The sequence below is a fragment of the Balaenoptera borealis genome (assembly GCF_965194805.1).
Source record: "Balaenoptera borealis genome assembly, chromosome: 2".
NCBI lineage: Eukaryota > Metazoa > Chordata > Mammalia > Artiodactyla > Balaenopteridae > Balaenoptera > Balaenoptera borealis.
In genome coordinates this window covers 37,601,354-37,615,884 of record NC_138867.1, presented here as the reverse complement: position 1 = coordinate 37,615,884, position 14,531 = coordinate 37,601,354, and the positions used below count along the sequence as shown (strand labels likewise).

The following is a 14,531-nucleotide window of genomic DNA, read 5'->3' as shown; positions in this document are numbered from 1 at the left end:
ATGAAGAAAGATAGATTCTTTACTCCAGGGTTGGAAGTTGTGGGAGATGAGATCATTAGGATAAAGTTCAATTTGATAGGATACAGTCAGTAATCTTAAGGTTCATTGTATGGTGGTGCCTGGAACAACCTATCAGGAGATTTTAATCATTCATAAAAATTGAAACAAAATATTTTTCTAGACAGCTCTGTGATCAGCTTTGCTGGGGCCTTTGGAGGTAGAGTGTGAATCCTAAGATAAAGTGCCTGTTGAACTTGTGCTAACCTATCCTGCTGGCCCTGTCTCCAGGCTGGGTTACAACACTCCTCTCTTCATTTCCAAGGTTCCAGCAGACCCTTGTGCTTACAGCCATCCTAGACATTGTCACACTTTCCAATGTGTTTTCACTGCTTACGTGTCTGTCTCTTCTATTAGATTTTGAGGTCCTTAAGAACAGGGAACTCAGCATTGTGCCTAGCGTAAGCACCTAATAAATGTTTGATTTTGTTCAACTTAATGTAATTTGATTTAATAGTCTATAAAGGTTTGTTTGAAAACTCTGCTTTCTTAAGTATGCTGACTAGACCCAGATTGCCCAGCACAGAAGAGGCTGTTACGAATGGATTCCCTTCAAACCCTCCTCCACTGTTGGCGGGAATGTAGATTGGTGCAGCCACTATGGAAAACAGTATGGAGGTTTCTTAAAAAACTAAAAATAGAGTTACCATATGATCCAGCAATCCCACTCCTGGGCATATATCCAGAAAAGGCAAATTTGAAAATATTGAAAATATAACCAATTTGAAAATATACACACACCCCAATTTTCATAGCAGCACTATTTATAATAGCCAAGACATGGAAGCACCCTAAGTGTCCGTCAACAGATGACTGGTTTAAGAAGATGTGGTATATATTTACAATGGAATATTACTTGGCTATAAAAAAGAATGAAATACTGCCATTTGTCATACTAAGTGAAGTAAGTCAGACAGAGAAAGACAAATATTATATGATACCACTTATATGTGGAATATAAAAAATAATACAAATGAATCTATATACAAAACAGAAACAGACTCACAGATATAGAAAACAAACATGTTTACCAAAGGGGAAAGAAGGGGAGGGATAAATTAGGAGTATGGGATTAACAGATACAAACTACTGTACATAAGTAGATAAGCAACAAGGATTTACTGTGTAACACTGGGAACTGTAGGACTTCCTGGTGGTGCAGTGGTTAAGAATCTGCCTGCCAGTGCAGGAGACACCAGTTCGATCCCTTGTCCGGGAAGATCCCACATGCCAGGGAGCAACTAAGCCAATGCGCCACAACTACTGAGCCCGCTCGCTGCAACTATTGAGCCCGCATGCTGCAACTACCGAAGGCCGCGCGCCTAGAGCCCGTGCTCCGCAACAAGAGAAGCCACCACAATGAGAAGCCCGTGTACCACAACGAAGAGTAGCCCCCGCTCGCCGCAGCTAGAGAAAGCCCGCGTGCAGCAACGAAGACCCAATGCAGCCAAAAAATAAATAGGTAAAATTTAAAAAAAAATTGGGAACTGTATTCAATACCTTGTAATAACCTATCATGGAAAATAATCTAAAAAATATATATCTGAATCATTTTGCTGTACATCTGAAACTAACACAATGTTGTAAATCCACTATATTCAATTAAAAGAAACCCATGGATTCCCTTCAAACATTGCAAGCTCCCCATCATCTCTTTTTGCCATCTGAGGGTTTCAGATATACACTGACCTGGACACACACACTCCCAGGCACTTTGCTTTGGAGCCAGCTGCACACTTGCAGGGAATTCTCTGGTACAGGAGGCAGCTGCTAAGCCACATGTAAAGGAAGGTGGAGATGGTGAAATACTCAGTTTCCTGCTGCAGACAGACCCAACATGACTATTTACATTTGTGAAGAAAATGAACTATAGGGGGATTATCTGCTTCATACAAAATTTTTTCACACGGTTCTTTTAAAAAACAAGTATGTATATATGCATTATTTTTTCCTGCAGAAAAGCTAAGCATTTCACTAGATTCTCAGAGAGATCTGGGACCCCAAAAGGTTAATACCTACTGCTTGGTGTGAGTAAATAGAATTTGGCTTTCAAATGTCAAGCTTTTCCTTTTTTTTTTTTTTTAAAGAAAGTTGCTGCTTTATTCAATAGTGCTTTAAGTGGCAGAGGATTTTAGAACCAACCCACTTTATGGAGGCAAGTGTGGAAGGATTCTTTTTTTTTTTTTTTTTTTGTCAGCGCCACGCGGCATGCAGAATCTTAGTTCCCCAGCCAGGGATGAACCTGTGTCCCCTGCATTGGGAGCGTGGAATCTTAACCACTGGACCACCAGGGAAGTCCAAGCTTCTACTTTGATAATTTCTTTACAGGAAAGATAACATCAGAGCCTCTTTGTACTTTCTGCACCTTGTACAGCAGTACTCAGCTCACAGCAATCAATAGGGGTTTGTTTGGACAAAAATGCATCGGTAGCGAAAGCGAGGCTTTCTTGAAAACCATCGCTATCCAGGGCTGAAGTCATTTGAAATTGCTGCTTGCCTTACCCATCATGCGTGTGCTCATTTGTAGCAGTTAGTGGAGAGAATGTATCCCTTTCTGAAAGGGTAGGAATTTTCCATTTTATTTGTACATTTTGAAATTTCCATATCCTTTTCCATATTCAGCTACTATCACAGCTAACTTATTTGTATGGTACTTAAATTTGTAAAGAATTTACAATAGATTGTTAAAAGCTTCTGTGGGATACCTAGGTCTTCCAGAGAGTGGGACTTCTGTGACGAGAAAAATGAGGCCTGGCTTCTCTCAGATAGGAGGCCTCTTTCCTTATTCCTTTCCTTAAATGAAAAAGAAAAGAGCAGAAGTCCTGTGAGATCCCACAGAGATTCAAGTTTTAACCACTGCAAAATAATCTAAGCAGGTCTGTAACAGCAGGGGATGGGAAAGATTTGAAACACCAGGTGACTTTTCTAACAAAGTTCACACAATTTGGGTTAGGCTAGCACCTGACCACTACAAACAAAGTAAAAGAAAAATAAATTTTTTTCTTTTTTTAAAACGACAGCTTACCTCGCTGGCTCAGCAAATGTTTTTCCCTATTATAGTTTGGAAAAGAGCATAACTTGGAGGCCTTCTTTACCCTTAGCCCTTCCTCCCGCCCCCGACTGTACCATTAAATCCTAGCTACTGGGGTGACTAAAAAGGATAGGGAATAAATCAGTAATTGCAAAAACTCCCCCCGCCCCCATTTTGTGCATGCCAGCACTTGCTACTTTTTTAAAGTTGGTTGTAATAATCAGTCAGAGGTTGTCTCTGCTAGCCAGGTCACAGCCTGAGTGGGCACTGAACTTTGGACTATAGCTGAGGGGTGAGGTAGACAGCAGGGACTATAAATATCTGAGTTTCTGGCTGTGGCTTTGTGGAGCTGCCCCGGCTGAGCAAGAGAAAGGAAGCAAGCTAGTTGGAAGGGGTTGTGTAAGTAGAAACTTCATGTTTTCCAAACTTGATTCCTTGACAGTTTGGTAAACGATTTGATTTTTGAGTCTTGATAAAATGTTTCTGTCCTTAGAATAGATTTGAAGAAAAGAGATGGGTAAAGAAAAGTAATACAAAAGAAAGAACAAAAGAGTCTAAACACCGGGTGCAGTGGGGACACTAACAATTCTTGCTGATTTTTGCCCTGCTTTCTGCACAGCTGAGGATGAACATGGGGGCAGAGGAGGCTGGAGAAATTGAATTCTTTTCCTCTGCAAAAAGTTGTGATGTTATATAGGCAATATTATATGTTCAAGCTTAAATATTTCCTACCGAAATGCAGAGTGAGAGCTCTAAGGGCAAAACAGCCTGTGGGTTTGAAGAGCAGAGACTGAGATATGGCCTTTCTACAGTGCTGTAGAAATGGCCAGGGATATTGTGAGCAGTTTCAAGGTTAAAAAAAAAAAGAAAAGAAGGAAGAGCAGGTTTAGTCCACTGTGCAGAAATGATCATCCTTGAAAGAGTTAAAACCCATGTCAGAATCGGGTGGTCTGCGATTAAACACAATGCTTTGCAGTTTACGTGGTGATGGGTGCTTTCAGGAGAATGAGGGGGGACCCTCAGATGCGGGTCTGAAGGTCAGGGGAAGAGGGTGGGAAAAGTTTCTGCATGTTTTGCCTTTTGATGGGAAATTTTAAGCAAATGTAGGTCTGTATGTGGCCAATGAATCTAGGTTTTGTGATTGAAAGTGGTGAGATTAGTGAAATTCATAACTACATTTTAACTGTTTTTGCGTCAGCTTCCAGTAAATCTAGTTTTGTTATTTATCTACATTATTTTATATAGTTGTCTGACAGCTGTAATTAATCAAAAGTTTATTATGTAAAAAGTGATTTTAAGGAAACAAAGTTGAACAGCCTATTGATTATAGTAACAGGAAAATCTGAAAGTGTGAACTCTGTAATCCACTCTGCCAACGGCTTCTGTTATTTTTTCATCAAAAAACTAAATGAGAGCAATGGGTGAGATAACCTTTTCATTTGTATTCACTCTTCAGCCAATTGGAACGGTATGCAAAGTGAGGGCGCCAAGCGCTGAGTTTATGCTGGGGTCTATAACTACTGAATTTATGTTCTAGAAAGTAGGGAAATCTAGCCATTCTAGTAAGAAACAAAATAACTCGAATAATTTTGATGTTTTCTTTGTCATCTTAGGGCATTAAAAAAACCCAGATCCTGGCTACTATAGTTACTAAAGGTGACCCAGCTAAAAACGGTCAATATATTGCAGTAGCTAAGAGGTCATGTGTTGGAATTAGTAGAACCGGTTTGAATCCAGTTTCCCTGTGACTTAGTACCTGTGTGGACTTGGGCAAGATGCCTAAACTGTCACTTAGCCATAGTTTTCTCAACTGCAAAAGGAGATAATGGTCACATAGTTGTAAGGATTAACTGACATGATATTAAAAAAGTGCTTTGTGCCACCTGCAAATAGTTGTATAAATGCTCGATAAATGGTAGCTATAAGAAGGATAATTGTATCATTAGTATAAGTACTATCCTAAAGAAATTCCCTAGATTTAGTCCAGATATATCCTCTCCTTTTTTTAAATATTGGAATTTTAAAGATATTAGAATAGTTGGGATGGCCTTAAAAAATTATTTAATTTATCCTCTCTTAACACCCCCCCCCCTTTATTTTTCTTCCTTTAGTTAGGCTCTTATCAAGATATTCTGTATAGCTAGGAATTTTGTGGTGTCAAATAATGTGAAAGATAATCAGGTTTTAAAAAGTTCTATCTATAGCTACCAGTGCATTAGAGCCCAAATCAATCTGATTTTAGCCTTTCTACTCCCCTCTTAACCCTGGGCTCACTCTAGGTTACTTATCGTTAGCTGCCCACCCTCCCCCCTGCCCAAGTACTTTTAACTTTTTTAATCCCAGATCAGTGCCTGAAAATGTGCCAACTTCCTAGTTCTGGAATTTTGTCCTGATCTCTCTCCCTCAGACTCTTATATCAAAATGAGCCTGATTACTTTGATTACCTGATTCACTTAGTGTGTCTTAAATAAAAATTAAATCATGTTTGCATAAATGTGTGGATTTTTCTTTCTCTGCTCATCTCTGCTGAATATGCTCTTTTTTCCACCACCTGTCTACAAATCACGTGTTTTATTTGTACCTCTCTGCAGAGAGCGCTAGCCCTTGTTTTGGGAATATTTCTTGTCACATATTTAATACTTGTACATTTCTTGTCTGAGTATTTCCTACTCAGAGGGGTCATCTTTTTTACCCAAGAATGTGCCATCTAGTCACAGGAACTTCCTGAACGTAGTGGTAGCCAATAAGTAGACTAATCGAGTGTAGATTTCAGTGAATCTTAAATGGTACAGGGGCCAGTGATTTGTAGTATTTATTCCTGGTCTGGTGTTTTTTCATTGGTTGGTGTTTGTCTTGGATGTGATAGCAACATTTTGGCAGGCAGTAACATCTGAATCTCTTCACGTTGGTAGACTGCCCTCGCTGCCACCTTCTTTCTTCCTGGGTTCTCTTTCCATGCTGTCTTTTCATTTCTGTGCAGAATCCCCTACTTACCCTTTCCTTTCTTAGACTGGTAGATAGAGAGAAGCAGGCAGAACTTGGTGTGTCTCAAATAAAAATCAAATCATGTTCGCAGAATGTTACTTGGTTGTAGAGGCCACATTCTCAAAATTTCCCTAGACGTGTATTTTCTCCTAGACATATATCTTCTACTAGAGAAGTGCTTGGCTGCCTGTTCAGGCAGATCTCCATTGCATGCTTACTAAAGTATCTTGCTAAGCCAGATAGTTAAGAGGTACTTTGACAGCTTCCCTGACTCTGGCTGATCTTTTCCCCTTTACAGGGAGATTTGGGGCTAAGAGGCCCAATGTAATGAGTCCAACAACATGGAGACAGAATCCACTGGCTAGATATTTGTACAAAGTAGAATTGTACCTGCTGGGTTTATAGAAATTCCTTGTTATGACTGTGAAGATGACAGAAAGGTTTTCTCTTTTACAGGACAGCCCCAGCAATGTGGAGAGGTCTGGGCCTGGCCCTGGCTCTTTGTCTCCTCCCCACGGGAGGAACAGAGAGCCAGGGGCAAAGCTCCTTTTGTAAGCAACCTCCAGCCTGGAGCATAAAGGATCAAGACCCCATGCTGAACTCCTATGGTTCAGTGACGGTGGTTGCTCTTCTTCAAGCCAGCTGATACCTGTGCATACTGCAGGCATCTAGGTAAGGTAGTCTTTCTGTGGTCTAGCATTTCTTAAGGGGATAGCTATTAAATACATACATACATAAAATAAAATAAAAACAGAAAAGATATTTTTATTAAATTGCATTTTTGAAAAACTATACAAGTTTGCCTAGAACATGTTAGAGGAAAGAAGACTAGGAGGGTGTTTACAGTTGTTTTCCTGGGGCTATGGAAGATTTTTCTTCTTTTTGTGTACCTGTATTTTATAGTACCCTACTAAATATGTATTACTTGTGTAATGAAAATGTTCTAAATTTTACTGTTGGAAATGGATTAGTTGTTTCAATATAGGAAGCAGAGACAAGAGCTTTGCTAGAGTAGAATGAACACTAGACTTGCCACCCAAGGTCTTGAGTCATTTAACAAATCTATAAATATATATTTGTTGGGTTATTTGCCAAATATTTATTGGGTACAATTCTCTGTAACTGTGAGATGGATTAAAAATATACACTTCATAGGATTAATTTGAGGACTAAACGAGCTGATGTTTGTGCAAGCGCTTGGCATATGGTTTTAACTGAGCATAAGTGCTCGGTAAATAATTAGAAAAACAAAAGTTTTAGTCTTTTAAAACAATGCAAAAAGGAGGTATGAGTTAAGTAAAAAATAACAGAAGAGTTTCATTTAGGGAAATAGAGTGAGGAAAAAGGGAGAAGTCACTAAATTAAAATTAAATGAAATTATTCCTTTTTTTGTATTTTTTCCAAATATTTTAGATTGGAAGACCTGCGAGTAAAACTGGAGAAAGAAGGATATTCGAACATCTCTTATGTTGTTGTTAATCATCAAGGAATCTCTTCTCGATTAAAATATGTGCATCTTAAAAATAAGGTTTCAGAGCATATTCCTGTTTACCAACAAGAAGAAAACCAAACAGATGTCTGGACTCTGTTAAATGGAACGAAAGATGACTTCTTCATATATGACAGGTGTGTACACACATGTATACACATATGCATACATACCCACCCCCCAAATTAAAAGATACCTGCTTTGTATTTAATTTAATAAGTAATTTAAAATAACACATCTGCTTTTATTACCAAATACTCAGTTTCAAAGTGAGCCCATTCAAATGTTTGGTTTTAGTATTTTTGAAATGACTTCTTTTCACACAAGGGAATTCACCACTCCAGTAGGGAAATAAAGAAAATTGACTATACTTTTTTTCCCCTGTAAATTAGCATTCTGATTAAATAAAAAGAAGGATCAATTTGTACCTCACATACAATTCTAACTTAAAAATTTTACAGATGAATAACCATACTTTGCAGGCCACTTGCTTATCTCTAATCTAATTACTAAATTTTAAGTTTACATGCCTGCATTTCTGAACTATAAAATATGTTAATTATTTAGGTATAATCGGCATGAATCTGCTTTTGATTCCATGAATGAGTAAAACGTTTGTATTTTCAAGGAACCTCAAGGCATACATTATTTGATATCACTGGGACTTCCTTGGTGGTGCAGTGGTTAAGAATCTGCCTGCCAATGCAGGGGACATGGGTTCGAGCCCTGGTCCGGGAAGATCCCACATGCCGCGGAGCAACTAAGCCCATGCACCGCAACTACTGAGACTGCGCTCTAGAGCCCGCGAGCCACAACTACTGAGCCTGCGTGCCTAGGGCCTGTGCTCTGCAGCAAGGGAAGCCACCGCAATGAGAAGCCTGAGCACCACAAGGAAGGGTAGCTCCCACTGGCCGCAACTAGAGAAAGCCCATGCTCAGCAACAAAGACCCAATACAGCCAAAAAATACATAAATAAATAAATAAATTTGACATCACCAACATTTCTAGTTGGTGCTGGTTTTTTTTTTTTTGGCTCTTCAGAAATGGTAAGCCAGACTCTGCCAAGGCCTAAGACCTACTTGGTCTTACTCTAAATATTTTTAATATTACATGTCATTCTTTTAGGCTTGCAAACTTCTTATTCTGTTGCAAAGTGTAACCCTTTGATAGTCATATAAAATTGTATATACAGGGTAAAATAGGGGTAAGAAGGACATTTCATCTCCACTATTTCTGAAAATGTCAAGTGTTGTATTTCCATTTCTTTCACTGTACTGAAATTTTTGTTGCATCAGATATTTTTTTAAATCAGTGGGCTACTGGCCAAGACTTGAGGATCTTTTTGTTATGCTGTGATTTCTTATTGTGTGGAATTTGTGCTGCTTTAGCAGTTATGAAAGGATCGTGTGATTTGCAGAGCCCAATTTATGATGTCAGTGGTTTGAGCATTGATAGAATTTACAAGTCAATTACAAAATTGTATTTGACCAAGTCACAATAACTAGACTGCATAGTTTTGACATTATTTGTTGTGACATATCTATTTCACATTTCAAAATCAGACTCACTATAGTCTTGTCATGACCTGACCTGGTATGCAGTGCCAGGGAGGTCGTTTGAGACCCCATTCAAGGAAATTTACTGAAGTTATGAAAGGGTCTTAGTTATAAGACCATTGAACCTACAATACCTATCCCAGATGGTGCATGAGTAGGATCATGATACAGAAAATACTGTAATAACTTTGTTATTTTTTTCAGATGTGGCCGCCTTGTATATCATCTTGGTTTGCCTTATTCCTTCCTAACTTCCTCACATGTAGAAGACTCCATTAAGACTGTTTACTGTGAAAGTAAATGTGGAAACTGCTCTCTCAAGGTATTTTTCTCAATTATTTTTACTTGGAGAAAAGAGGAAATCTTTTAAGAACTATTTAAATAAGTTAGTGTTTCATGACTAATTAGCTAGTCAATGTTTCTGTTGGTATACTAAAAATAAACTACAACAGTAATTTTTATTAATATAATTACATATGCTTCCTTTTATGTAACATATACTTTGAAACGTCTTTTCAAGATCCATATTGCTGCTTTTATCTAGAAGTTTAGAAAACAAAAAATCAACGTAGATTACGTATTTCAATTAACACCGAATGATATTGCATGAATATAAGTGCTTAAAGAATTCAGCCAACATAAAATACATTATTGCAATATTCTGAATGTGCTCATATAAGAGCATAGTGATAGCAAAGATTATCCATGGCATTACCTGAAGTGGAATTGGGGCCCAGATAACTACTTAATTTACCAAGAATGTAAAACTGTCAGCTTTTCTGTGAAGACCTTACACAGTGCACTTGGAATTACTGCATTTATTTCACAATGGAATAACTTTTTTACTCATTACTGATATTTCTTTCTTAACAACCATGAGAATATTTATTCCTTGTCATGAGAGACACTATACTTACAAGTGGTTTATAAAAAAGATACACAAGGAATTGATTTTAACTTATATTAACTAAACTTCTTTTCCTCTCAAATTGAGAAGGAAAATAATTCCAAACAGTGTTTCCTTGACAGAGCAAGTGGGCAAAATTCGAACTCAGGTTTAAAAACAATTTTGAATTTTTATTTCTAAAATAAAGGAAGCTCTGCTTCCTTTATATTTTTCCCAACTCTAAAGAAAGCCATTCAAATTTTAATGAATCACTTAAGTTGTTAAGAAGCTGAACAGTTTAATTACTCTAGTTATGTCATTTTTCACATTTTAATCTTCATAATAATACCGTGAGGGTTATTTTACTGCTTTTACAGATGAGGAGACTGAAGTAATGCAAACGAAGTATTAACTCAATGTCTAACTTATACTAAGTGCTTAATGAATGTCAGCAATATTGATTCCTCATATTTTGGGACTTTTTTTCAGTATTTTGCATTTTCACAAATGCCTAATAGTTGTAAATATACCTAGGTATATTGAAACAAAGGCAGAAACAATTCTCATAACATGTGTAAAGTTTACAAACATCTGTAAATAGAAATAATGTATCGTATTATCTGATATGTCAAATCAAATTGGAGTTTTTCTATTTCATTGCATCCTAGATGCCACCAATTATATGACACATTATTTATGTGTTATTAAAAACTGCTGTCAGTTAGAGTAGGATACAATACTATAACACTATCAATAGTAGGATGCATTCAAATTTTAAAGATATTAAAATGTGAAAAATATACATTGTAGAATCAATGAAATATAGTAATTGGTTTTTTGGAACCAATACATATATCTAATTGTTTATGTTTTTAATTAAACACTATTAAGTTCTCAAAAGTAATTCAGAAACAACCAAAAAATGTACCATTTATTAGTTGTATGCTAAAATCCAGTGGAATTTATAACTTTTCAAAATCTTCAAAATACCAAATCATATCACTTAGTGAGTGTTTGGTCGCTAAAGTCGATTTTGTAAATTTATTTACAAATAATTTTAGTTTGAGGTTTAATATTACATTGTCATATCTATAAGCTTTGACCCTATGATTTGTGGGCACAGAAAACAATGAAGAAAGACTTTCAGCAAATTAAAGAACTAGATTCATGCAGAGTGGAATATTATGCTCAATCAAAAATGGGCAGTGATTTGCTACTTTCAGCAGACAGCAGTACAGTAGAAACACATTAACAAAGCTTTGATGAAGTTCAAAACATTTCCTGGCAAAAGCCGAGGTATAAAAATCTATTGATTTTGAGCAAAGTTTATTTTATTGGCATTTTTGAATTATCAAAGAGGAATTAGTTTGTTTCAGAATATAATATTAGATTTGATGCCTTGTTGACACAGGTGTTCCATATAGGTGAACTGATTTTAGGATTTGATATTTGACTTTACTGCAATCAATCCTAAGTTCTTCTAACCAGCTTATTAAGTTTTGCTTCTGCAGATATAAATATAGTGGTCTGGCTTTCTTTTTAAGCCTTATGTATCTCTCAAATGCTTCCTCAGAATTCTTAAAAATTTAGGAAATGCTCTTGATAAGAAAAAGAAAATTGGAATTCTGCTGTTGATTTAACTAGTATAGAAGCTTAGGTGAATTGTTAAAACTTTAATTGTATTACATCCTTTTTTATCTATTTTCAAAACCTTAATGTTAATTCGTTTGCAAAATGCTTGAGGGTTCTTTGGTTAAATGCAAACTTTGCACAAGAAGCAGTTTATAATTAGGTATGGATGGGAACCAAAGTTTAATAAAAAGTCTAGGTATTGAGACTGACATCAATTTTTTTTCTCATTAATATGATGCTGGAAAAACAAAGCCAGTTCAATCCTAATTAACCAGTTTGAATTTCATATATGTTACCTTTACAAATCATTTTTTCACGCATTCCTGCTAAATCTATAAATTTGTTGATAAGTGATTTATAAATTTATTCCAGACACTGGAAGATGAAGGCTTCTGTAAAAATGTATCTTTGGCTACTGAGGAAAAAACAACCGAGGCTCCACAGCCTCATCCCCATCCCCATCCCCATCCCCATCACCATCCCCATCACCATCACCATCTTGAGGACGGTCATCTTTCAGAGTATCCAAAACCAGAAGCACCAGATAACCCGGAGCATCCCCCTCCTTCAGGTCTTCATCGCCACCATAGGCACCGGGGTCACCAAAGACAGGGGCACTCAGAGAACTGAGATACATTACAACTTTCTCTTCCGCAAAAGAAGCTCTGACGAAGGGGATGCATAAATCAGTTACGCTGAAAATTTCCCAAAGATTCAGAATCAGCTCTGAGTAGCTGATGCTGACACTGCCGACATCTGATATTTGAAAAAACAGGGTCTGCAGTCACCTGACAGTGTAAAGAAAACCTCCCCTCTTTATGTAGCTGACAGGGCCTTCTGGCAGAGGAGCACGTCACTGAATCTTGACAGTGACGTTTGCCTCCAGCTGCCTGCCAGGCAAGTCAGCAGCTCAACCCTACAGAAGCCAGCACCAAATGAAGCTGAGAAAAGAAGGCAGAAATGTGAAAATGACCTTCAAATTAAATATTTAAAATCGGATATACTGCCTAAATCAGTCTAGACAATTACATTTCCAGCATTTTTATAGGCTACCTAATTAATAGTGATCCAAAAGTAGGAATTGGATTTCTGTAAACATGGAGAAATTGGCTTCCACATTTTAAAATTTAAGTCAAAAAATTTTGACCCCAACCATATTTTTATTACAGGGCAACTGAAAGGTGGTTGCAGCATTTGGTTAATATGTTTTTCTTTTTCTTTCTCCAGCATTCTACTTGCATTAATGAGAACAGAAACATAAACTATGACCTAGGGGTTTCTGTTGGATAGTCGGCAGCTTAGAATGGAGGAAGAACGACAAAGACATGTTTTCCATTTTTTTCTTTACTTATTTCTCAAACAATATTATCTTTGTCTTTTTAATCTTACGTTTTTTAACAAATTAAACCTTTAAAGAAAGAAGTGATTTCTGTCTTTTCAGATCCAGAAATACTCATACATGAATATTTTGCTATGATTACATTTTAGATATCCATTTATACTTTTTTTTTACATCCAAGACTCATATCTTGATTTTTACTATCACATATGAATTAAGTCTTTATATCTTGCTTTCTTTATCTGGCATTGTATCGTACTCTTTAAAATTTAAGATTGCCAGTCTTGAAAGATAGATGGGAAACGATAAAAGAATGTTGTCTATCTCTTGATTGCTTAGAAAGTATTTCCATAGTCAATGATGGTTCAATAGGTAAACTAAGTCCTATAAACCTGAACTTTTTTATGGTTAATACTATTAAGCAAGAATGCAGAACACGATTGGCAAAAGTGTGCATTTGTTTAAATAAACTCAATGAAGTTTAAAGCTGTCTTTTTGTTTTCATTGTAATTACTTAGGTAGTATGTTATATTGACAATAGAAGTGAATTTTCAATTGCTTTTAAAGAAATTAAATAGCAACTAATGAATTTACTTCCATACTCAAAACCGTCTACGCTTAAAGTGATAATCTTTGCCAGCAAGTTTAAATTGAGAATCTTTGCTAACAGAGAGGCGTTGCTCTAAATCGTGAATGGTATTACGAAGAATTGCAATCTCCTTGTTTTTTTCTTCTTGAAGATGCTGAAGCTTCTAAATAGAGCAGAAAGATTTTGTTATTGCAGTTCATAAATAATAAGATTAAGTACAAGGAACAACAAAACAACAGCAAAAACTATGCTTCTGGTTTAAGTAGAAGTAGGTATTAAAAAAGATACCATATTTTGAAAGGTCTATAATTTTGCTTTTGTGGGATTTAATGGGGTAAAACTGGTACAAGGATACAAAAACACACATCAGCACCATTTGTTTTAGTTTGTTCCCTTCTCCCTATATAGCTTGAAATTATAAACCATAAATAAAGGAGTTGAACAAGAAGAAATCTGCTGAGTACCTAAATAACTTCAGAATAGTAAGTCAGCCTTAGTTCAAAGTACATTATGGAATTCCTTAGATGGTCCAAAGAGTCAGAGGACTTCTCTAATGTTTTAATTTACTACTAAGATTTACTAATTTAAATTGAAAGAGACTTATAAAGATTATTAAAAATCTAATATCTTTCTGATTGTGTGATATATTTTAAGGAAAACTGTTAAGTATGTTGTTAGTAAATATAACCTTTATGGAAACACACTAAGAGAATTAATTTTTTTTAAGCAACAGCTGTGGAAGAAAAACTCACATACCCTTCTGTAGATACTGTGTGGCAAAACCGTAGAATCTGGATATGATTTTGACTTAGTTTGAACTCTTGCTAGTTTGGCATCAAACTGAATCAAGTTTAAAAAGAAAGTTGAGAACATTCTAGTTAAACAATTAGAAACAACTGTTTCTATAAATATAAGTATAATCCATTGTATCCTTAGACATATCTGTAATTCAAGTGTATTCACTGTA

At 36.3% G+C, this 14,531-nt stretch overlaps 2 protein-coding genes across 7 annotated transcripts in view; one reads left to right on the top strand and one right to left on the bottom strand.

Annotated features, from left to right (window-relative positions):
* Positions 1 to 3,336: 3,336 nt before the first annotated feature.
* SELENOP (selenoprotein P) lies at positions 3,337 to 13,461 on the top strand. Of its 2 annotated transcripts, none has more exons than XM_082382453.1 (5): positions 3,337 to 3,487; positions 6,530 to 6,745; positions 7,487 to 7,699; positions 9,323 to 9,440; positions 12,864 to 13,461. In XM_082382453.1, the coding sequence occupies exons 2-5, from the start codon at positions 6,543 to 6,545 to the stop codon at positions 12,924 to 12,926; spliced, it is 597 nt and encodes a 198-aa protein (XP_082238579.1). In that variant the 5' UTR covers positions 3,337 to 3,487; positions 6,530 to 6,542; the 3' UTR covers positions 12,927 to 13,461. The 2 variants fall into 2 exon arrangements, with proteins under 2 accessions (XP_082238579.1, XP_082238578.1); XM_082382452.1 differs by having other exon boundaries at positions 12,009 to 13,461.
* Positions 13,197 to 14,531, bottom strand: part of CCDC152 (coiled-coil domain containing 152) — a 36,278-nt gene continuing 34,943 nt past the window's right edge. For 4 of the 5 annotated variants that reach the window (XM_082382475.1, XM_082382474.1, XM_082382476.1 and 1 more), the window contains 2 exons: positions 14,321 to 14,404; positions 13,197 to 13,727 (listed from right to left, as the gene is read on the bottom strand). In XM_082382475.1, coding sequence (XP_082238601.1) covers positions 13,578 to 13,727; positions 14,321 to 14,404 — 234 coding nt within the window. In that variant the 3' untranslated portion in view covers positions 13,197 to 13,577. The remainder of the gene's footprint in view (positions 13,728 to 14,320; positions 14,405 to 14,531) is intronic. The other variant, XM_082382477.1, reaches the window with a different exon arrangement.